Source organism: Eucyclogobius newberryi, unplaced genomic scaffold (assembly GCF_026437365.1).
Source record: "Eucyclogobius newberryi isolate DKJ021-1_F unplaced genomic scaffold, fEucNew1.0.hap1 SCAF_21, whole genome shotgun sequence".
NCBI lineage: Eukaryota > Metazoa > Chordata > Actinopteri > Gobiiformes > Gobiidae > Eucyclogobius > Eucyclogobius newberryi.
Window position 1 is genome coordinate 20887033 of NW_027315846.1, and position 25688 is coordinate 20912720.

General features: G+C 40.9%; 2 protein-coding genes across 2 annotated transcripts; both read left to right on the forward strand.

Moving 5' to 3' along the window:
- Positions 1 to 1189: 1189 nt before the first annotated feature.
- Positions 1190 to 8800, forward strand: gabra2a (gamma-aminobutyric acid type A receptor subunit alpha2a). Its single transcript, XM_072457185.1, has 9 exons — positions 1190 to 1335; positions 1482 to 1594; positions 1742 to 1809; positions 4134 to 4354; positions 5250 to 5332; positions 5525 to 5668; positions 6184 to 6336; positions 7203 to 7405; positions 8383 to 8800. The coding sequence occupies exons 1-9, from the start codon at positions 1220 to 1222 to the stop codon at positions 8689 to 8691; spliced, it is 1410 nt and encodes a 469-aa protein (XP_072313286.1). The 5' UTR covers positions 1190 to 1219; the 3' UTR covers positions 8692 to 8800.
- Positions 8801 to 11852: 3052 nt separating this feature from the next.
- Positions 11853 to 19960, forward strand: gabrg1 (gamma-aminobutyric acid type A receptor subunit gamma1). Its single transcript, XM_072457186.1, has 9 exons — positions 11853 to 11933; positions 12710 to 12867; positions 12940 to 13007; positions 13085 to 13305; positions 13525 to 13607; positions 14636 to 14773; positions 15223 to 15375; positions 16374 to 16573; positions 18013 to 19960. The coding sequence occupies exons 1-9, from the start codon at positions 11896 to 11898 to the stop codon at positions 18289 to 18291; spliced, it is 1338 nt and encodes a 445-aa protein (XP_072313287.1). The 5' UTR covers positions 11853 to 11895; the 3' UTR covers positions 18292 to 19960.
- Positions 19961 to 25688: the final 5728 nt, after the last annotated feature.

The following is a 25688-nucleotide window of genomic DNA, read 5'->3' on the forward strand; positions in this document are numbered from 1 at the left end:
TTGGAGTTGCGTTAAAAGGCTCCGCGGATGTGACGAGGGTCCAGAGGGTGCTAACTGCAGTGAGGAGCTCGGCCTATCGCTGCCTCTCAGACTCACTTCATCCTAAACACGGGCAGGCAGGCAGCGGGATGGTGAAGTGTATGTGCAGAGCAGCGGTCATGTGTTCCTCCCCGACGCACGGCACAGAGGACACGTGCTTCTCCGGCTCCCGTCCTCCACTGGGCAGGGGAAACGGGCGTAATTAGCTTTATGGGGGTTTCACTTAGGCTATTTTGGTCCTTTTCTTTCAATAGGCTACACACACACACACACACACACACACACACACATATATATATATATAATTCTTTTTTTCTTTTTTGCTGCATCTGTGTCTTTTGCAAGCAGTCCAGTTTGTGACCTACCTCCCCCACCTGGCTGCTGCACGCCAACTGAATTATTAATAAGAAGACCTCCATCATGCTCACGGAGGCGCATCTTAAAATCATCCCCCAAATCATCATCTTTATTGTTCCTCTAGGATTGTCAGTGCAAGTGTCGTTCCGTGGTAATAGACCAGACATGAGCACAAACAGCAGCAAGAGCATATTTACTGAGACGTGTCCAGCACATTAAGCTTTAGGACATTATGTGATCCAGTTCTAAGGCGCCTATGGAATTCTGGGAGAACGAGCCGTGACCCAGAATAGACAGGTAGCTTTATAAAGTATAAATCATTTCGCCAGCAGTGACAGTGGGTTAGGCTCATGACAGACTATAATAGGTCTTTTCCACCCGCGGTTAAAGCTAATTCCTCGACAGCAGAGGGCGGTGTAACGCAGTTTAACTTCTATACCCTTCTGTTAATTGGAAAGTTTCTGGGGTTATTTTTAAATCAGTGACAGAACAGAAACAAAACATCTCGACACTGCATGTTAACTCGTTACACACGGGCTCCATCGTCTCTCATCTCATCTTTTGAAACGGGTGTAGGCCACGGTCACGCCGCGGGCCTGCGGTCGTGACGGGGCGCGTCAGTCACCAGCGCGTGCCACGGGCGGTGGAGCAGGGGCGCGTTAGTTCACGTGCTCCACTTGATGCTTCAGGATCCAGAACAGTGTGGATTTGATGGATTGCCGCCGACGCCGCCTCTTGTAGACACACACACAGGCGAAGGCGCGTCTGGGGTTCACGCCATAGAGAGAAGAAGACGTCAGGCTCCGGTGCGCGCTCCGACCCCATGGCTCCTCCGGCCGTGCCCACGCTGCTCCCGCTGCTCCCGCTGCTCCCGCTGCTCCACGGCCGCTCCGGCTGTCTCCCACTGCTGCTGTCTCTGCTCGTGCTGGGCCACAGCCGGTGAGTTTGGACTGACACATGTTGAGGCTATTATTATAGGCTATAAAATGCACGAATATATAACGGGCCCGCCTCATTTATTTGCGCGCGTTGTGTGATATTTAAAGGAAAAACATGTTTCAGCTGCTGTTTTGCTTCTGCTGTAGTTGTGAGGCAAAGTTCAACTCAACGCGCTCTTCCAAAGACATCACCACTTTCACCAAGATCCTGGACAGTCTGCTGGATGGATACGACAACCGCCTGAGACCGGGGCTCGGAGGTGCTTTGATCCGTTATGTTGCCATGCCTTTTACAAATAGAGACATTTGCACAATATAACTCATAAACACGCGTCTCTTGTGTCATGACAGCTTTGTTTAGGAAAATATCTCTGTGGTATTGAAAAGATATTGTTGATTTGCCATAGATCGAGTGACTGAAGTGAAAACAGACATCTATGTGACCAGTTTTGGCCCAGTGTCCGACACAGACATGGTGAGTATAGACCCACACACTATATGCATACACTGTTTTATAGTTACCATCACACACAAGCTACTTAATTCATCTTCATTTTACTCTGAAATTGTTGTCTTTGTCTTATTGTTGTCTTTGTCTTATTCAGATATTTTATGCAAAACCTGCACAGCTGCTTTTTGTTCATTGTTGCTTCCTTTGTGGCGTCTGCTCAAATATTTAAGTGGCTCAGCAGCAGAGGTGGAGCAGAGTGCACATTAAGTGGATAAGATTGAAGCAACACTTCTCTAAAAATGGAGAAGGAGCTGGCTTTCTTATGTATTTTTAACCGATTCCATCAAAGTTGCATCAGATAATGTCACTCACTCCTATATATGTGTCCTTTGTGTTCTAATAGCACAGCACTTAGCCATTTGAATCCTAAGGAAAGCTTTCAGTCGTACTTCATATCTTGCCTCCTATAAAATGCATCATTGTAGGAGCACACGTACCTCCAAATACACCATCATGGGGGAAAATATGTGTTATTCTCTCCAAATATTGGGATTAGATGTTTTAGAATCAAGAGTGAATTCACAATTAGGGATGTCAAGATTATTTGCTTCATCGATAATTGTGATTATTCAAGTCACAATATAATATAGTACAATATAGTCACAATATGATCGTAAGAACTAGAAACTAATAATCTAGCCTTTTTTTAAAGGAAAATTAAGACATTTCTATTCAATCTGTACTCCAAAAAGTACACCTAAATAAACAGTGCTTTTTATGTAGTTGTTTATATCCCAATAAATTCACTTTTCTTTGGTTATGTGTCAATAATTGTTACACTGTGATGTTTCTTCTCACAATATTCATTTTTACACCATTTCCAGTCACTTCCATATTCCATGCTTAGCTCATTCGAACCGCTCTAATTGCAATTTTTATCTGATTCTGATATTCATCTCGCATTCATCTTGAAAAGTGGACATTTCAACACTTCTTACCTATTGTGCAAACTCCCAAAGGCCTAAATAAAACAGTGGCTTCCTCTAAATGCCGGTCCTCTTCCAAACAAATGCGTTGTGTGCACTGTGGTGATGCGTGATGCGGGTGGGCTGCACACAGGCCGTCGGAGGTGATGTGGCTCTGAGGCTGATGGATACGAGAGCTGACACTCGCCCGGGGTAACAGTTGGACTTTAACCCGACGATGCTCTGGCGGCCTGGATACTGGCTGTGAACCCTAAATGCATGTGAAATAAAGCTGCTGAAATGATCTGGAGAAATGGCGTATGAAATGTTACTATTGTGTTATGTGGAGTTGTGGCTGAATCTCAGTTTTTTTTCTTCGTGTGTTTCCCTGGCATCTGACAAACCATCTGCCTCTCGTGTTCAATGATTCATATGCAGTAATGGTATAGACTGTGTTGGTCTGTACTGTACTTAAAGGTGCTCCGTGGACATTTATTATCACCAGATTGTCTCCAAGGATTTGTGATGGCTTTGAAAGTTACACAGTGCACCTTTAAGTAAAAGTACTATTGCTTTCAAGTAAAAAGTTGTGGCAAAGTATTTTGTGATATTTGTTGAAGTAAACGGCCTGCTTTATGATTTAGAGTGCATTTAATTAGGACAAATTAAATGTTGGTACTTCTAAAGAATATTGCATTAAAAAGTGAGTCATATAGGGCCTCTGGGCCCGAGGGGTACAACATGCCACTACTGTAATATTTAAGTTAATACAGTAAAATAACTACTGATTTACTAACATTGCTTTGCAAAACTGCCCTTCCAATACTGAACCAGAATTAAACTAGGACTAGATCAGGACCAAACCAGGTTTAAACTAGTGCTAAACCAGAGAGAAACCAGTAAAAATGCTCTCAATACTCAAGCTGCACTCACAAGTAGAGATGTCTCACTATGGAATGTTATTGACAACGTGACCAAACAACAGTGAAATCTGTCATTTTCTTTCATTTTCATTGTCTAACACATTACCAGTCTTCAACACGTGACCAGCTTTATGAAATCAAACTTTCTCAGTGATAAAGTAAAGTTAATGTGACATATACAGCCAGATAAAACATTTCGATACATTTTTGGGTGTAAATATGGGATCGAAGTGTCTTAATTTTGCTTCTAAATTTTCCCAATAATAATTGTTCAGTCCTTACTATTATATTATATCACTATGTTATCAGTAAAATTGTTTAGTCATTATTAGACAATAATCGACATACAGCCATTGATTCACTGCGGAAAAGGTATTATTCAAGTAGAAGTACAAATTGTGGTGTGATACAAAGTAATATGTGCTTGTCTTTCTTTCTGCTGCCTGTTGTCTACCTGCAGGAGTACACGGTGGACGTGTTCTTCCGCCAGAGCTGGAAAGACGAGCGCCTCAAGTTCCACGGACCGATGAACATCCTTCCTCTGAACAACCTGATGGCCAGTAAAATATGGACGCCCGACACCTTCTTCCACAACGGCAAGAAGTCCGTGGCCCACAACATGACCATGCCCAACAAGCTGCTGCGTATCATGGAGGACGGGACACTGCTTTACACCATGAGGTCCTACTTTCTGATACTGCGGACGAATAATGCATGTAGGGCTGGGGCGGGGCAATATGGCACACGGTATTTCCTCATGTTAATCAGTCAAAATGTTCACTTTGAGTTTATCATGTCTTTTAAAAAACAAATCAATACTAATTTCTTGAACATAAGCAACACAGACATTTAATCATTTCCATTTAATTAACAGTCACGTTTCAAACTGAGGCTTGTTTGGCTGACATTGCACGAGTTTGGATAAAAATAATAATGATCTATAGTATAGCAATTGCGATTAGTTTTGCAAATTATGTTTTAAAGTCTGGATTCAATGCACAACACATTTTAAACACGAGCATTCATTCTGAGACAAGACTGAGATGAGAACTACTAAATCACAAGAATTCTAAATATAAGAATCCTATTTGTAAAGGTTTGAACTTCAGTGTAGACTGTTTTTCCCCCTAAATAGACAAGATATTTTATTGTTCGGAGCGGGCATTCAAAAAAAATATAATAATTGAACTTGGGTTGTAGCAATTACCTACTTATTATGTAAAAAATAATCTTAGTTGAATTTTGATGAACGTAATTATTATTTGGACAATACAGACTCTAAAACGCACAAAAAAACGTTTTATTACAAAGACATTGTTAAATCAAATAGTCAAAAGAGTTCAAATAAAAATTAAATAAAAAAGCAGTTTATTCTTAAATATTCTCTCTCTTCGGTCCCCATATTTCAACCTTTATTTGGTCTCTCAATAGAAATAATGCTTTGGCTGTCGACTACCTAATTTGCACAGCCCTAAATGCATGTTTGACTTTGAAATACTTCTGGAAAAGCACTATATAGAACTTTTGTAATATGTATAAATCCTAGCTGTTTGGATCAATGTGTTTTTGTGTTCAGGCTGACTGTTCAAGCCGAGTGTCCCATGCACCTGGAGGACTTTCCCATGGACTCCCACTCCTGCCCTCTGAAATTCGGAAGCTGTACTTGAAATATCCTTGTTTCTTCTGCACGACTTCACTATTCCTTTCCCTGTTGTTGTTGTTTTTTTAAAATGCATTCTTGATTATCACCTTCTGCATGTTCATCAGGTTCATCTGGTTTGGTTTGTGCACGTGAAGCAGTCGTGTTCGAGCCGATCGTCGCTCTCAGTCACCCGTGCTTCTCTTCTTCAGACGCCTACACCAAAACAGAAGTGACGTACATCTGGACTCGAAATGCGTCCGAGTCTGTGGACGTGGCAGCGGACGGATCCAGGCTAAACCAGTACGACCTGGTGGGGCAGACCGTGGGCACAGAGACCATCATATCCAGCACCGGTGAGAGGCTTTGTACAATACATCATGTTTATCTATGGTTATCGCTGGGAATGTAAAGATGATTTGGTTAATCAATAATTGTGTTGATTTAAGTCACAATGTTATAAAAAAAAAAAAGAAAAGATAAGAATTGTGATGTATGATTGTATATTGTAAATGTATATGAAAAACAGAGAAAGAAATTGCAGCAAATATCTTGGCCTTTCTCTTCTGTGGGCGGTGTTTACTGTTAAGGAATGAAAAAAAATGCATTTCCAATTCAAAATATGATGAAACAGATTCACTTCCATACGCATAATGTAACTTTACGATGAAAAGGTTTGATTTCATAATTCTGGTCATCTACAAGCGGCGGGGTCATGTATGTTTGTATTATAATGTATGAAAGTAAGAATTTGACTGGGTTACTCCTGTCGTGATCATAATCGTGATGTTTCTTCTCAAATGTGATATTGTGACATCCTTAGTTATCACGTCTTCTTTTTTGAAACTTGTTTTTGTGTCTTTTTTCCCAGGTGAATACACTGTGATGACAGCACATTTCCATCTGAAGAGGAAAATTGGCTACTTTGTGATTCAGACATATTTGCCTTGTATCATGACGGTCATTTTGTCCCAGGTTTCCTTTTGGCTCAACAGGGAGTCTGTCCCTGCCAGAACTGTGTTTGGTGAGTCATTCTTCTTTCTGTATGTTTCAGAAAACAACAATAACTCTGGGGCTTTTAGTGAGTTTTGGACATTACTTTAATTGACATGAAATTGTTGTTGTCTTTTGAGTGAGTCATGCATGTTTGAGTGAGTCTGCTTGTCCTGCTTTTAAGGCTTGAGTGCTCACACAAAACAAATCAATGATTGTCCTTGACCACAGCCTACTTCTTTGAACTATTAAGTCTGGGTCAAAATGTTCAAGATGTTTTCAAATGTCACTGTTTGCTCTGGTGAAATAATGAAAGACAAGGCCAGCCGCAGAGAATTTGTTCTATTTGATGGACTTCAAGTAGATTTAACTCAATATTGCTGTAACGTCCAAATGGCGTCGATATTTCGATCCAATATGGCCGACTTCCTGTGCGTCATGGGCGACGCTCGTCTCATGGAGCTCCATCACTGTCCCAAATGTCCAGAACATAGGCCAAAATATTTTTTTCTAGTGGTGCTGTTGAGTCGAGGCGCGTCAGACGATCTATATCCCTATGTAAGACTAAAAAAAAAAAAAAAAAAAAAGTAGAAATCAATAGAAGAACAATAGAACAATGGCAAATATTGATTCCAGAGGCCCCTATATTTAGTAAAAATAATGTAAGGAAGTAGAAAAAGGTTCGTCTGGACAATTTAAAGTCAAGACGTTTTGACTTCTATTCCAAAGACATTTTCAATCTCTGACATTTGGTTGGAGGACACATTTTAAAACATGGTCCAGATGACTTCCTCTAAAGCCTTTTCACTCCTGGACAAATTACGGAGAGTTGTCAATAAATATATTTAAATGATATGGTGATGATTATTCCACCACATCCCTGTGCCTGTTTTTCAGGAGTGACTACAGTTCTCACCATGACAACTCTGAGCATCAGCGCTCGGAACTCTCTGCCCAAAGTGGCCTATGCTACAGCCATGGACTGGTTCATCGCGGTCTGCTACGCCTTCGTCTTCTCCGCCCTCATCGAGTTTGCCACTGTCAACTACTTCACCAAGCGCGGCTGGGCCTGGGACGGCAAGACTGTTGTGGAGGACAAGGTGCTGACGGGACAGAGGCTCATGTTGTGACATCAAGTATTTAGAGAGTGAAACGTTTCATATTCTAACATCATTTATTAAAGGGGACATATGCAAAATCAACTTTATTAACCCAGTTGCCCTCAGACATCCCTGTACTTAGTTGTGATTATTTGAAAAAAAGTCTGCAACTCATTAAAAATAAAAAAAAAAACATGTAAATGACAAGAAACTGCTTTTTACGGTGAAATGCCACTATGTTCTGCAGTTCTTCAGTTTTGAACAGAAAATCAATGGACCAGTTTCTATTTTAGATCATTATTGCTGCTTACAATGAACAATATGTGAAATGATGATCTACTAATGACGTTCTAATACCAAGAACTTGAATAAAATCCTAATATGTGTCCTTTAAGTATTAAAACATTCCCAATAAATGCTAAATATGCCCCTACACATCACATCTATAGTAGCTACTTGTACAGTATGAGGCAGTATCCCATCTAATAATTGTCTATCCAAATTTGTATTCCTATTTTCATGCCTTTTTCATTTTTGTAAAACTGTAAACTATGAATATGGAGTGGAATTTTGTCTCTATTCGGTGCTCAATCATTACAAAGATTTATTGTTGTCAATGTGAAAAACAAACTCTTGCCTTTTGGATTTTAATGTTTAAACTGGCAACACAAACACCTTCTGGAGTTATCCGATAACCGAAATGCCATGTAAGCAGTTTGATGTGAGTAATCTGATTTCTTCCAGATTGTTCACATGTGTACAGGGTTTGACCGGGACAATAATGCAAGCTATTGTGGCAAAGACAGAAATAAAAGAACAAATGTTAAACTTCGAAAGAGTTATTTGAAAATCCACTCCAAAAATGATTGGTTTATCTGATTATTCCAGTTATCTGATTGTTTCCGGCCCTTTAAACGCACTCTTCTGTTCTTGTACGTTATCACTGCATTGACCACGTTGTCCTACTATTCCCACAGAGGAAGGAGATGTCTATGACCAAGAAAAACAACGCGTACGCCGTGGCCGTGGCGAACTATTACCCCAGCCTCACCAAGGACTCCCCCATCCCCACCATCTCCAAGTACGCGCCCACCGACCAGAGCAGGAGCCCGGCCATCACCGTCACCAAGAGCGACCAGGCCAAGAAAACCTTCAACAGCGTCAGCAAGATCGACCGGCTCTCCCGCATCATGTTCCCCGTGCTGTTCGGAGGCTTCAACCTGGTTTACTGGGCCACGTACCTCAACAGAGAGCTGGTCATCAAAGACATGGAGACTTTTAGTTGAAATGCACGCAGAAGGTAACGTGTTTTAGTCTGGGTTGTGAAGCTCAGGCCTGTCACCATGGTTACTGTACTGACTCAAGTGGGAGAAGGAAGAAACGTTTTAGGGCTCTATATTTGTCATGTGTTTGCACTAGTGGGGAATTGTTCAGTTTTTTGTAGTTGTAGAGGGTTATTAGCAGCTTTCGTCCAAAACTTGATTTATTCTACTTGAAAAAAAAAAAAAAAGACAACAAAAAATAATAGTAAAGATTATTTGGTTAATTATTTGATTGTTCAGGTCACAATGTAATCGTAAGACCAAAAAACATCAATCGTGACAATTTTAGAAGCAAAATGAAGTATTTTTTGTTCAATATACAGCCTAAAAATAGACCAAATGTAAAGAACTTTTATTTATATGACCGCTTTTGTCATATTTATTTATTTATTTAGAAAGTTCAATTTCAGTAAGCTGGACACAAGCTTGAGGAATAGTAACGTGTCAGACAACGGGAATAAAAGACAATTCAAGGTTTCGGTGTTGTTTGGTCACAGTCCCAAAAATCGTGAATAGTTGTCAAACTGATTTTACTTCTCACAATAATCGTAACATAAATATTTGATATTGTGACATCCCTAGTACTTTTTTTATACTACCATCAGTTTATACTAGTTTTGATGAAGCTCAATTTTATGTCCAATTCCAAAACTGTTCAGGAAAAGTCAAATTTTGTCCTGTTTATGTGATTTTGTATAGATTTTTGTCAAATGTTTCTATCAAATCTAGTTCCTCTAGTTTTGGTCTTGATTAATATCTGATGTTTGATACTTTTGACAACCCTTTTCATAATAGATACAAAATAAGACGTTTTTAAAATTCTGTATTCTTCAATATGTTTATCGTGATATTTTCTGTAGCATTTTATCACCCAAAAAAAGTATTATAATTATGGTGACAGGCCTGACCAAGCTAACTCCAATCGAGACAACTCTTAACTCCTCCTCACACTGTGAAACTCCGGCCAAATTTCCGCCACAGCAGCAGAACCATCAGCCTCTCCACTTCTCACAGCCTTCTACCTTTTCAGCGTCTGTTTCGGTCACGCGACACCGATCCTGTAGCCCAGCTTGTTCACCGCAGCAGCAGAGCCAACACCACCCTCCTCAGCCTCTCCATCTCCTTCACTGCCACAAAAAACACAAAAAAAACTGCATCCTCTCCAGTCATTTAGACGTCAAATTTCCCTTTTGTTCGTTCAAAGGCGCAGGGTACGTGGTGTATGTTGTTGTTGTAGCACATTTGGCATGATATTTACTATTGAGAGAAGTGTGCATCTTTAATTAGTTTACAACACTTAACGATATAGGTGTATAAGTGTGTCCGTACTCGTAAACACTGCCAATCACATACTGAACAAAGGGCATTGGATATTTGTTGTCTTATTCACACGTGAAGCCTACGACCAAGTGCCCAATAGTTTTGTCACGATACTAAAATGTCAACCTCATATTTCGATACGAAGGGCTGCAACTAACGGTCATTTTGCTAATCGATTAGTCGAGTGATTATTCTTTTGATTAGTTTAGAATGCAAACGTCACATGCAGGAAAAGGTTTGTACTAAATTTGACCCGGATGAAGCTGAAGTGAAGGCGTCGTTTTCATGGAATTACGGCTAAATTTCAGTAATAAAACTTCTTTTCTCAGACCATGGCATGTCTGGGAACCTATAGACAAATGAAGGGTCATTGGATTACTAAATAAATGGCAGATTATTTCTGCCATCTATTATTATTGATTTGTTTAGGATGAATTGATGAGCTCGTTGCAGCCCCACTAAGGCGTATACTAGATTCTTGCTTTCGATACAGACATTTTCAACATAAAACAATAGTAGCGTTTTCTTTATTAACCTCTGTGGTCTTAAACTAGTTCTGATAAAACTCAAGATCATTCTAAAACTGTTCAGGAAAAGTTCAGTTTTTTTATTACGATTACCAACGATAATTGCTGAAATGAGTATCTATATATTTTAGATACTAGTTTTAGTATCGATTAGTTTCTGATTTTTAATACTACTGACAACCGCAGTGCCAAAACCAATACATGTAGCCTCAAAACGATTGCTGTGTGTGTTCTCTGTTTACAACTGTAGCCTATTGCGATTCTCTTGTGCGTTTACTACTTCTTACTGTAATGTTGTGTACACATGTTTCCTCACTTAATTTGTGTCTTTGTGTATTTCTTCGACACGTATGTTATATATGTGTCACATAATAATGCACTCTGACAATCAACGTGCCAGTACTGTACCGAAAGTGTTATAATAAATCTTTAAAGATGTAGTGGATGTGCTTGTGTGGTGTGTTCCTTTGTCTGCTGCTGCTTACCCTGCACCTAAGCTCTCACAGTGATGCCTCAGCAGCCCTTAAGTGTCCCATTCGCTGTACTGTTCACTTTTAGACGCCTCTGCTCCTGCTTTCAACCTGGATGTCTCAAAGTGAACTACACAGTCATTTGAATGTGTTGGGGTTAAAGGCAGTGGATTAGGCCTTTAACTGTAATACATTTTACAATCAGGGGGATTCTTATAATGTGATGTACAGTGTAGTAGGTTATGTTTGAGAGCTGTCAGCCTGAGTCACTTCAGAGCTTCATGTATGTTCCTGCAGGAACTTAACCTTTGAAGCAACAGTTCTTCTTTGAAAAGGAACATTTTCTCAGGCTTGGCCTCATGCATATCACAAGCACACAGCAGCATGACCCTGAGTCCAGAGGCAGAAGGACACGGGCCACTGTCCCACCAGAGCCGGGAGCACATCAGAACAAACCAAACAGAAACACATCATCACCCTCAGATATAGCACACACAAACATCCCTAAAAGTGGTCTGAGGAGAGGGCTCCCAGCCTCCTCTGCCCTGTGCTCGCTCTTGCAGCTGTACAGTGCTGCTCTGCTCGCCTCTGTGTGAGTGGACATGACATGAGGGTTCTTAGCGCGCGCCTCTGGGCACAGTGTGTGCATCCAGCTGAAGACAGAGAATAGAGGAGCATAACGTGCTGTGCGTGCTGCGCGTGCATCAGAGGCAGAAGAGGCAGAGGCAGAACAGAGGGTTTGTTCTGCTCAGCATCACTGCAGACAGAGAGAGAGCGCAGTCCTTTCCGCGCACGCACCGCTGGCTCTGCGCCTCCATCGCGTCCGTCTGTGCGTCCAGCCGGACAAAGCCATGAAGTCCTGGCAGCTCCTCGCGCTCCTGGTTTTATGGTAAGCTCACTGAGATCTCGTTTCCTCTAATAAAAGACCGGCCGTCCACCTGCTCACCAGTCATTCATCCCCCCCACAGCGGGGCCTAAACCCTTTAGCATGAGCATGGCAGGTCGCCCTCTTGTTCTTCTTATTCACCAAATCCGTGTTGGATGCCGTGACCGACATGTAGTCGAGCTGTGCTCTTTTTAGCGGTCGCCAGGTCCTCTGCGCGCAGTCTTTTCTCCGCAGGCTAATCTGGAGCCACACTGCGTCTGCGGGGCCAGATCCACCAGCAGCTGCACGTTTGCCTGGGCCAGGATCAAACAAACGTCTGGGATGTGAATAGAGCCATAATCTGCGTGAGGAAACGCACACGTTGTTGTGTGTCACACAGACCTTTGTGAACCAAACTCTGCTCTTTCCCTCCACGAACAACGACTGTTTTATTAGATCTGAAACATTCTATTTCAGATCATGTAAATTCGTGCCATTTTCATACTTTTGGGTGATTTCTTTGTCCCATCATTTCCTCACAGTCTATATTAAAGCAGCACAATAACATTCTGCTGCTCACTGCTGAGAACAGTACCTTCAAGCCCTTGGTGGACGCCTAAATGAGTAGTAAATTTAACTGACAGATCTCCAGAGGCCCAGAAATACTGTGCAGTCTGCAGCTCAGACTGACTGTTCTGCACACAAGGTGACACTATTGTGCTTTCTAAGTGCTGTTCCTGACCCTGCTGTACTGAAGCCTCTGTTCCCAAGCCTCTGATATATGACTGTGCTGTTTTCAGGGCAGCCCTGGGGCCCAGTAAACAGGACGAGGACTATGAAGATGTGCCTATTAACAAGACGTGGGTGTTATCGCCTAAAGTCTATGAGAGTGACGTCACTTTGATTCTCAATAAACTTCTGGAAGGCTACGACAACAAGCTGAGGCCCGACATTGGGGGTAAGTGCACCTCCTGCTTTCCTTATGAAGAAAGACTGGACTTTTCCCCTCTAACCAGATACACTGCTTTAGTGAGGCCAACGGTGATTGAAACTGCCGTGTACGTGAACAGCATTGGCCCCGTGGACCCCATCAACATGGTGAGGTGACACTGACACTGCACCTGGTGGGAACCATGTGACTGCATGTTTACCTACTCTGTGTACTTCTTGTGCAGGAGTACACCATCGACATCTTCTTCGCCCAGACGTGGTACGACAGCCGACTCAAGTTCAATAGCTCCATGAAGCTGCTGATGCTCAACAGCAACATGGTCGGCAAAATCTGGATCCCCGACACCTTCTTCAGGAACTCCCGTAAATCTGACGCCCACTGGATCACCACTCCCAACAGACTGCTGCGGCTGTGGAGCAACGGGCGGGTCATGTACACTCTGAGGTAACCGCCCCTGTGTGTATATGTGTATATGTATATGTATATGTTTACACCACATGGATGTCACTGGACCAATAGTTACATGTGTTGTTTGTGCAGCTTTAGTGTGCATATATATTTGTCTTTTAGATATGTTTTGCCCTAACCAAAATTAAATCATATTTTGAAAAGACAAACAATTCTAAGAGCGCTTACTCTGTGTCACAATTTTGTTTTTGTCAGGTTGACTATAAATGCAGAGTGCTACCTTAAGCTGCATAACTTTCCAATGGATGAGCACTCGTGTCCACTGGAGTTTTCAAGCTGTAGGTGCTCACATATTTTCCCTTCATGTTATCTCGTCTGCTCCTGAACGCCACATTTCCTACTCTCTTCCCCCTGCCCAGCGGAGGAGCCTCCCTGGGCTATAGTGCACTGGCTAACTGTGCCCCCTGCTCATGGCCCATATGCTTGCGACCGCCTTCTCTCGCCCACACTTTGCCCATCGCCGCTGCAGAGAAGAGCTCACCAGCCCCGCCCGGACCCCCCTGGATGATTTCTGATCCGTGTGCCCCGCCTCATCCCTCATCTCTCACTGGTCTTGTGCTTTGCCTCATGTCCACTTCTTCACAGATCGTCCATTTAGACAACATCTCCAGACAGAAAAGTGCACGCTCATGAAGTCACCTTATGAACATCACTTCTGGGTTGTTGCAAGAAATGAGCCCAACTAAAATAAATCCCTACATTTTGTTGATCTTTATTTACCAAGATCAACAAAAGTATTTGTAATATTACTCGAGCGGTACTCAAATGTCACTCAAGTTTATCAAGAAAATCTAAAAAATCTATATAAACCTCCATCTCTCTCTCTCTCTCCGCCATTAAAAGTAACACAACAACAACAATGACAACAACAAACCTGGACCAAATGTGATGTTCACTGAAGGGACTTTGATGAGACGAGTGCTCAGTTGCATTACCAGTGCTTTATCGGGGGCTGTTTACACACTTTTGGCTGGGACTCTTCTGCGGATTGGCTCTTTGTTAGCATGAAGCTGTGAACACAATATATATCTAGATTCATTTACTTGATTGACCTTGATTATTTCACTTGTTTCTGCCTTTTTTTAAGCTAAATTATCTTGTCTGAAATGTCTTGAAACCAGTGAAAAATCATAAGCAATTAAAATATTGTTGAGGCTAGATATATATTATCTATTGTCTAGGATAGATATTCAGAATGTCTGTTGTGTTCCTCGCGGTGTAAACAGGCCCAGATTCAAATGCTTGTAACAGTTGTGTCGTTCCTCTGTGACAAATGAAGGTAATGCTTTGTGTCGCCTTTGCCCAGACGGTTACCCCAGGAACGAGATCATGTACCGGTGGCAGAGGCGGGCCGTGGAGGTGGCCGACCAGCGCTACTGGAGGCTGTACCAGTTTGCCTTTGTGGGCCTGAGGAACACTACGGACGTGGCTCACACTCAGTCAGGTGACCGGTCGTCCACATGACAGACACTTTGTGGATAGTGCCAGGGAAGCATAATAACAAAGGCAGTTTAGTGATTGATACATGAAAAGTGTTACATAATGTAGTTTATTTTACAATATATCATAGATGTCCCATTTTCTTATAGTCCATTATTGATTGAGATTAGTCCTTGAGAGTCATCCATAGAATATATGCATTTCAAGGTATTCTTTCTAACTATAAATCGATGCAAGATGTACGTTTAATGCCACACTGTGTAACATTAACTGCAATAAGCAATCATCTCCATGGGGACAAGCAAGTGACAGACTATAAAAGATATTTATGAGAGATAGATGACAACAATAATTGCATGAGGTTTTTTATCCATTTCATTAATTTGTCATTTGTACAGGGCCAAAACAGTTTATTTTTAAAGCTGATTTGACTCTTTGTATTTTGTTCTCCAGGTGAATATGTGATCATGACCATCTTCTTTGACCTGAGCCGGAGGATGGGATACTTCACCATCCAGACGTACATCCCCTGCAGCATGATCGTGGTGCTGTCCTGGGTCTCCTTCTGGATCAACAAGGACGCTGTCCCCGCTCGCACTTCGCTGGGTGAGTCACTGCAAATGGGAAGAGGTCAGCAAAAAAAGCCCTGTAGTTCATGTGCGCACAGAGTAGAAGTCAAGCTTTCCTCCAGCGTTTCATGTGGGTAAGTCCAGTAATTAGAGAGATATGAACCTTGAACCAGGTCAAAACATGTAATATGAAGCACACATCTCAGCTGCCCTCTAGCACTTTAAACTAAGAGCTCTTAAAAATGTCAATGTGAAGGCTATCATTCCACCCAAGTGAGTTTATACAATATTTACCCCACGTATAGAAGCATGGCTTGCACAAAAATAAAGTTGGAAAAAACCTTGCTGTCTTGGAGTGAAATGCTGTTAAATTATAAGGCATTGATTATTCTGTATTGTTCATATTACACGGAAGTCTGGGGTCATTTGTACAAAACGAATGCCCAAAATGGAGCAAAAAAGCACAATTATTATTTTTGAAGTCAAGACTATCAAAATGGAGATTTAAGTGTTCAAAAACACTTTAAACCACGGACAAAGCAAAACATTGCCTGTTACCATGTGGTCTGCAAAATCATCTCTGCTTTAAACAGTGAGAGTAGCAGAAGGAAATCTGACTTTAATCTGCCTTTTTATTTTTTTATTTACTTTAATTTTAATTTGTGTTATACTCTATATTAGACTCAATTTCTTGTTTCTTCAATGTTTTACTCTGTTCAGTTGTAAGTATTCTTCTTTTCTTTATTTAATCATTGAATTGTTGTGAAAAAATTGAATCCACATTCAAGTATGTATTTAATTTACTGGTATAAATCAATGCAACGTTTTGGACAATCAACTTAAAAAAGGTCTAACATTATCCAGTTTAAGTATAAATGGAAATAAAAAGAATGAAGTTATATGTAAAGGAAAGTAATCCATAGTATTTCTCACAGTACGTTCATTACAAGAGGCCATCTATGCTTAGGCCTGTTACATGTGAAGAGCATGTGGTACAGGGGTCTCTTCATCCTCTTCATCCTCCTCCTCCTGTAGGCATCACCACAGTGCTCACCATGACGACTCTCAGCACCATCTCCAGGAAGTCTCTGCCCAAAGTGTCGTATGTGACGGCCATGGACCTGTTTGTGTCGGTGTGCTTCATCTTCACCTTCGCCGCGCTCATGGAGTACGGCACGCTGCACTACTTCACCAGCAACAGGCAGAGCAAGAAGGCCAAGGCCAACAACACGCAGGTGAGCGCGGGGGCCACGGGCCCCACGGGCCCCACGGGCCCCACGAGCCCCATGGCTGCCTCCTCTTTACTCTTAAGACACAGGAGAAATGGAAGAACAAAACCAAGGCAACATTTGTTATTAATGTTATTTTACTCTGAATATTCCAAATTATTTTGTTTTGATACTGAATTAATTCAGATTTTTGGGTATTCTTAACTGCCAAGCAAGATGCATTTAAATGAATGATGAAGTATGAAATAGACATTCAAATTTCACACCTGAATATGCTCTCTCATAAAGCACTCTTATTTAAGACAATGGACTGTATTTTTAACTCAAAATAATAGTACTTTCTTTATATTATCGTATGGTCTTATACCGCCTCTGATAAAGCTCAAAATCTATCTAAAACTGTTCAGGAAAGGTCAGATTTTGTCCAGTTTATGTTATTGTGATACTAGTTTTAGTATCAATTAATATCAGATTTTTGACGTTATTAAAAATCCTTTTATAGAAGCAATTAAAAAGAATTAGAATAGAAAACGTGACTTTGATATAAAGCTACATCGTTTTTATAGTATGTACACATTTACAGTACTTCTAAAAATAGAAGTCAATATTTAATAATAGATGAAGTAGAATTTATATTGTATAAAGCATGTACATGTATACTATAGTTAGAGTACTCAGGATGTAGTATATAAACAAACAGGTGCAGTTGTTTGTTTTCAGATTTCAGATGGGCTAAAGGAGCTAATATTTCTGTATTTTGAAAGCGATATATATATAAAAAAAGTAAAATTGTTCAACTAGACAAAAAGAAAGTCTGCTAATTAATAACATTAGTAATTTGACCTGCCCCATGTCCTACAAACACATGAAGGTTGTCTGAGCCCCAGCACACCACCTGCACAAGGACAAACACCCACATTTAGCTGAGGGACAGATTTTTCAGCGGGCCGTGCTCTCTGGCCCGGATACACCACTTTTGACACAGTTTGGGGGTGACAGTACCAGGTCTGGTTCTATTATGAGAATAAAACAAGCTACAGCAGCTACAGTATATTAACATTTTGTGAATAATTTCCCCCCCTTGCTCTGTACAATGACCAATCCAGGACTGAACCAGAATTAAACTAGGACTAATCCAAAACCAACCCAGAAATAAACCAGGTCTAAACCAGGACAGAAGCAGGACTAAACTAAACTAAACTAACAAAGCCTTAAATTGAACATGTCTACACTTAATAAACACATGAATCATTGTTCCTATTGTACAACTGAAATCGTAAATACATGTTTTTAATACTGCACTGTACACAAATAAAACTTTAATACTTTTTGTGCCTTAACTTCCATTGTACCTGGATGTACTACATGGCCTAACCACACCTCTGTACTGCATACTGGACATGTAAAAGGCTGTTGTGACCCCATCTGTGGTCTCCTCTGAGCAGAAGACCTCCAGCCTGATGAACCTCCGCCCGGGCACGTCCCTGCTGCAGATGAACAACATTCTGCCCTATCACGAGGAGGACGACTTTGCCTACGAGTGCCTGGACGGAAAGGACTGCGCCAGTTTCTTCTGCTGCTTCGATGACTGTCGCTCCGGGAAGTGGCGTGAGAACCGGATGCACGTGAGGGTTTCCAAAATAGATTCCTACGCCCGCATTTTCTTCCCCACTGCGTTCGGTCTTTTTAATCTAGTGTATTGGATCGGCTACTTGTATCTATAATACATAAATGAACAGCGTTTCCTACTGTGTGTTTTGAGGATTGGAATGTTCAAGTTTAAACCTGAGGTAGAAGACAGGGTTTGAAAAAAATACTTCAAAGTTTTGTTAAATTCTGTAATATAAGAAAAACTTGTACAAAACCAAGACACTATTTGATATCAATGTTATTTTACACCAAATATTCCCGTAACAGAAAAATGAACACACTTGTTTTGTTTTGATACTCAATGTAAGATAAACTACGGCAAAAGTGAGGGTATTTACTGAAATTATTTATTTGAAAATGAGTTGTTCATGTTGGTCATGGTCTTTTTCATGTAAAGGAAGAATATCCAGTTTCTTATTCTTTTTTTAACAGGCTTTTTTCAGCCAAATGTTACGTCTTAGGTTTATTTGTTTGTTTTGTAATGTTAAATCAAATTAGCTGGTACAAATTGAATGCTATTGGCATCGAAAACTTTGTTCTGAATCAGCCATAGAGAAGAACAAATTTAAATTTCAGAATTGAATTAACAAATAACGTACACATTTTGACGCAAAACCCAATTCATGTTTTTTACAGCTCTGTCGTCTCTTATTCAGCTGGTCTTGGGTTTATACCAAAGAATCCTTGTGTATTTTGTGCGTGTTACAAAAATGTCCAGCTGTTTTTTCATCTGTTCTCTAAAGTAAGTTAGGTCCAATAATTTATATGTTCACGTTCAGATCAGAGAATGTTATAAAAGCCTAATAATCTATGCAAGCATTGGCATTAAAGGGAAAGTACACAGACAAATATTTCTTGTATATTGTTAAAAAAAAAATACTTGTAAGAAGTACCAGCTATTCCTCCCAGCAGCCATTGTTTGATCATGTTTAGTATTGAAATAATAATTAGTTATTATGTTCCTGCTTAAAGCCTTGGCTCATTTAACACTTCCATTTCTTCTTAGTGAAATTATGTATTCAGTGGCCAATTATTTAAAAAAAATGAAATAAATATATAGATATAAATAGATTGAGACATTTTTGAAATAGCGTTCTAATGTTGTATAGGCTTTTTTGGCCTTCATTTAATGTGTTTTCAATATGTAGTCTTAAGTGTGTTACATGCATGCGTCAATTCATGAAAGTGACATATTTTCCTTGTCATCTAAGTTTTGTTTAAGTTTGTTTGAGATTTTGTCCATTTTTACTTGTTGATCTGAATATTTATTGAGCTATACCTTTATATAGAGCCCGATGGAGGGCAAACCGATCTCAGAGCAGTAAATAAAAATAGACTTATGTAGCATTACTGCGCTTATGCCAGATAGTGGTGGGTAAGTTACATCACACCAATGTGATATCAATGCTAAATGCCACAGGTTAACCCAACAAGTGCAATTATATTTTTGGTTTTGCTTTTGTTCAATTTGATTTCAACTGTTTTCAAAGTTGTTTTCACATTTTGCTGCTGATTGTGTGTGGGTTTTTTTTAATCTCTAGATCATCTATTTTCGGCTAAACAGTGCTAAATGACGCAGTCTCTCCCAGCACAGCCATGTTACAGTGACATTTCTGTATTGTGTCCATCCTGTTATTCATGTATAAGAACGGCTGAAGCCATTTGCGGCTTGTGTGCTTCTAATTTAACACACTGTGAGGAAATAAAGCAGAAAGAAGTAAAAATAAGTCTGGTTTGTGTGTGTGTGTTTGTCATTTGTCTTTCAATACCACTGGAACGACCCATCTCGATCTTGCTGGATTAGCATAATCTGTATGCTTTTTGGAGACTCTTTTGTGAGAATGCTATCGACTGCTTACTCTTTTAAGTAGCAAGTTGAATATATGAATTTGCTGTTATTTTTTTAAATTTTTTTGGCAAGTTTAGAAAATAAAGTAAACTCTTGCAAATAAAGTTATGGCAAAACTACAAACTATATTTAAATGTAAAGTGTATATATGTAAGTCCAGATACACATTTTGTGTGCTCCAAATAACCCAAAACTCATCAGAGGAAAGTCTACACTCCTCTGGACTCCTGGCCCTTCAACTGGGGGCAGTTTTGTGTTCTAACCTGCAGATGGCGCCACATGCATGAGGAAAGCAAACTGCTGTAGCGTTGACTCAGTCTCTACATAACTGTCTGGTTTGGTCACAGGTGTTTAACTTATACTATACTTTTTATTGTGTTTCGGAACAACCATGAAAGAAGAACACAGAACACATTTAAATCTTACTTTTCTGTTCACTAATTACACATGGAATGACTTGAATGCATGTGGTTCCATAACAGATGAGCACATGCACAGATACACACTGCAGAGGACGTGTGCTCTGGATGTGGAGACACACACAGCTCCAGGGCTCCTCTGTGATTGTCGAACGGACGGAGACAGCGCCCTGGCCCTGTCAGAACTACTGCAACTGCAATAAATATCATATAAACAAGTATGAGTGACTCCCATCTCGACTGAATCACACACAATGAACACACTCCTCACACAGTACCTTTGGCACTTCAGTGGTTTGACTGGGGTTGGGCTCCATATCATCACACCAATATGACAATACAATATATCTAAAGTAAAATCTGTGTATGTCTGTCAACTGAAAAAGGTTTTTTAGAACGTTTCTCTGTTTCTCCACCAAGCTGCTTCAATGCAGGTAAATCCCGTCTTAAAACATCTGTCAGAAAGGACAAGCTGACTACAGTAAAACTAGGGTGTGTTAGTTTCATTTTATTTAAAACAGTGACTCACCAGAACCATGTCAGATCTGAAGATGTTACGTGGACATTTTCACTCTCAAAAACTTTTGTCCAGTTGACACAATTCAGTTTCCTGTAGTGAACCCTCCTGCACATACCTGCTACTACTAGAACACTTTTATTTTAGAATTCCATCATGCATTAAGTTAAATCATAATTGCTCAACAGTCAGTTTATATAAAACCTTAGATGGAAAAAAGCATCCCTTGCCTATAGCATGTTGTTACACCTCGTAACGAACAGGAGCCAGGAGCCAGGAGCCAGGAGCCAGGAGCCAGGAGCCAGGAGCCAGGAGCCAGGAGCCAGGAGCCAGGAGCCAGGAGCCAGGAGCCAGGAGCCAGGAGCCAGGAGCCAGGAGCCAGGAGCCAGGAGCCACCAGACTGAAATAGTTTCCCAGGTCACAGCTTCCTTGTTTCCTGTACTGCGAGTCTGCCAAGCTGTCCTCACCTGCCCCACGCACCTGTGCCATGCACCTGCCCCACGCATCTGCCTCCCTCTAATCTTAAACGAATTAATTATATCGTTGATCAATTAGTGAGGGATTTTTATAAGAGAGGCTGGTCCCTATGAACTGTCGACACATTTGAGTCCCTACAGTGTGATAAATACACGCAGGCCCTGAGTTGGACCTGACAGGCTGCAGCAGGGAAACCTTTCTCCTTCTGGTGCATCTACTCCTGCCATAAACAGCCCCAGCCAGAGTACTTTCCATTGTGTAACACCAGTGTAGTCTCATAAGAGTCATTACAATGACGTTTGCTCAGCAGTTAAGCAGACACAATGGGAATGTACAGTTTTTATTTCATGTCATATGTTATTCCTCATCATAACTCTTCCTGCTAACCTCCAGAGCACTGTAATATTCACTGGACCTGCCAACAACAAATGAATTGTATTGAAGAAGAAAGCAAACATTTGAAAAATATTGATGATTAAAGTCGCAAGCAGGGTTGAAAGGCCTTGCCACGTTCAACACCAACCATGCGTTGCATACCATCCACTTCATTCTCGGGAGACATTTTTAGATATTGCATATAAAAACATTAACACTGTTGAATTATAATCATTAAAAAAAAACATTTAAAATAGACGGTAATCCAAGGGTAAAATAAAGACAGGAAGTCAATAGCAGCAATTCAGATCAGAGAAATCAGAGGTATAACAAAAGGACTAGATTCTCGGGTTTGATGCTTTGCTTGGCTTGGTAACCATGGCAGAGGGGAACATCAGCCCAGAAAGCATGGCATGACTAGAGTATGACAGAACCAAAAGACTTCAGGAGAATGAACTATAAACCTGTATGAACAACAGGTGAGTCACCTTTAGCCTCGTACAGTTTCCTGGTGTTTTATTCTAGAGTTGTGTGCTCTTTTGTGGCATTGATTCTGGATATCTGGATGAGTTGAGAGAAGTTGCCCATTACCCATAGGAGGGTGCAGACTTTCCATTTCCTGTTTACGCCTGTAGGGGGAGCTGTGACCCTGCCGCCTGGTGCAGTGTGGATGAGGTGCAGAGGAGTGAGTGCAGAGTGCAGCTGAGGTGAGCCCAGCGGGAGGCAGTCAGCTGAGAGCAACCAACAAATGCGAGTCTTTAATCGAATCAAGCCCATGTTCAAATATGAAGAGATCTATAGGGGAGCAGCTGACCTACTTTTGAAATGACTTTGAACAAATATTACCACACTCTTCATTTGTATTTTCATAATATATAGCGGGTGAAGTTTTCAATGTATTATTAATCATTACACAAACAGCTTCAGTGTACAGTGAGTGATGCAAACAGAGAATTGTGGATAAGTTGTTTTATACATATATATATATATATATGTATTTGTATGTGTGTATATATATATAAACATAAACTAGAGAAATACCAAGGCCTCAGAGGAGCTGGAGAAGGCCTGGAGCATGAAGGCATCGGTGGAGCCCGTAGTGATCAGAGCACTTGGGGCAGTGACCCCCAAACTGGAGGAATGACTTGAGCAGATCCCAGGAAGGAAGTCAGAGATCTCGGTCCAGAAATGTGCAGTGCAGGAACAGCAAAGATACTGCGCAGAACCCTCAAGCTCCCAGGGGCCTCTGGTAGAGGACCCGAGCTTGAAGGGGGAGAAATAGAGACCAGAAAGAGTTACATATATATATTTATTTGTTTATGTATTTGTTTTTAATTATAAAGACACACAAACACAACAACTGGGGCCATGACGTAGGAGCAAAAGAAAATAGCAATAATACAAATAATGAAAATAAATAATGGCACCATATAATTAAGCCTAATTAAAGTCACGGTACACCAAGTCCAACATAAACATCCCATCTTCCTCAAAGTTTGTAAAATGTGTCCGTTTTCAAGCCTGAAACTCTCTGTTAGGGAGTATAGCACTCTGGACCATTTCAAATTCAACCTTAAGAAGTGCTTCATTAGGACTGTCGTCACGAGTGATCTGGTGTCTGTAGGAAAAATTCACATTGTATATAAGGAAATGAGTACATTTGTATGGGATTGCTGATGAAGTGCCCCCTCTGCTGGTGATTATTTGTCTGGGTTTGTTTGACTATGAAATTGAGCTTGTCTGATCTGTGCGTGTCAACACTGGGTAAATTACACAGTTTGTGCCACTCCTGTGATGATATAGATGTCCCTGGGTGATGGAGATCTGAAGCTATATGCTACACACAGCTTTATGAATATCGCTTGAATGTGGGAGGTTAATTCCTTGATCTATAATTTCTGCTCTAATGACTAGGTAAGGGTTTCTCGCCAACACCTCCATAATGGGCTGTTGGCAGAATTACATACATTCACACCCTTTATAGTGTGACATACTATTGATTGAAGTTTGGGAGAAGTAGAAGGGTGCACGCACGAGGATGTGGCTTGAATTTCACGTTTTTATTGGCTGCAAAAGGGGTACCATTTGGTTTTATGAGGCCGATCTCCTACACATTTGTATGGGATTGGAGGATGGCTAATGATGGGAAGGATGTAAAGTAGATTCAGACATCCTTTGCTGCATACGCTGATGAAATATGATATAGCTCTTTGAAGACATACGCTTTCTGACTGTAATAAACATATGCACAATGACAGAGGACGTATACCTGCGGAGGGGGGAGGGGAGAGGGCGGAGGTTGATTGGCAGATGCACAAAAGCCAGTGGGAGGTGCCTGTGGTAATGAAGTGTTGTGTCGATCAACACTTCAGCTCAAATGCACTAAACAATCAGAGCATGAAGAGAGCCTCATTCTAATGTTTTAATTAGCCTGTTTTCGGAGAGCAATCAAGGTGAACACGATTCACTTTTACAGATTCACTTTTATGACCTTTTTCTTACCACTGTTATTATATGTGTTGCTTTTTCTTCCTATAAATCTGTGCAGGTATTTGGTGTGAGAAAGCAGGTTCAAAACGGCCCTGAAGTGGCAACTGTTTCTGATTACAATGTGGCTTGTCTCCAGTTTAATGCCATACTGTTGAACATTCCAGGTGAAGCAGTAACACCTCTCTGTGTAAATGAGTGTAACATAAATGTAAGGATACGGCGTACTTAACCCGATCAGATGTTAAAATAAGTCTATTGAGAGAAATGTACTTTTCAAAACAATATTGTAATTCTTTTCCCGTCCCATTAAAACCACTTCAAGCTGTGTTTGGAGGGATTCCTGCATGTGTGAGGAGCCTAATCTTTATTCCCCTTGAGACAAGACACCATTGCTCCCACAGTTTCTCAGATTCCTCACCGTCTCATGGCCATTGCTCTTTACTTACTTCGATCTGAAATGTAATTTTCTTAAACGGTAACGTACGTGAGATCATGAAGCGTTCCATAACCATTTTGGCAAAAATTGATAAAAAAAAGAACTGTAAGGGCCGGTGCAAAACACTGCAGACCTTTTCTTTTTTTAATCAAGTCATTCTTGATCAATATTGCCATTTAAAATGTCCAATATATAACATATATATTCACAGATGTTTTGAACTATATAACAGACAAAAGCACAATACACTTCTGGTGTTCTGTAAATAGAAGTTTGACCTAGTTTGACCTCTCCCTCCTCATCACATGCTGGCGACGCCTTGCAGAAGCGGGACAGGCGATCAAAGCCTGTTGTTTGTGTTTGATGTACTCGTTGTGTTAGGAGCATCAGAAGTCAGTAGAAGTCTAAGCGCTCTCAAATGTTTGCGTACTGCCAGTGTCTTTAGGGCCCATTCAGAGCTGCTGCATGAACGGGAGCGTCACAATCGCCATCTCTGGTGTGTGTTCACGAATGCATAACCGAGCTGTCATGTTTTCTTTTAGTTTTATTATCTTATTCTTTTTAATGAGGTCCTGTCAGTGCCATCCACCTCCTTTTTTAGGATTCTAACTCTGTCTAACGTCTGCCTTTGAGATGTGTTCTTTGGGTGCTCCAAGTCCAACATATGTATCTGGACTGGTGTACTTTCTGTAAAATCAATGGAAATGTCTTATGATCAAGAATTTTAACTAAAAATACATTACAATTAAATGATATCTTCACAGGTGTAAAATGGCCAGGACAGGCGCGGCCCCAGTGTAGTGCGTCCACAGAGCAGCCGGGCCCTATAAGACTGAAACAAACAAGCTCCTCTCTGCACATGCTCAGATGCTGCTGCCTTTTCTCACTCACACTTCTCCTGGAGTATA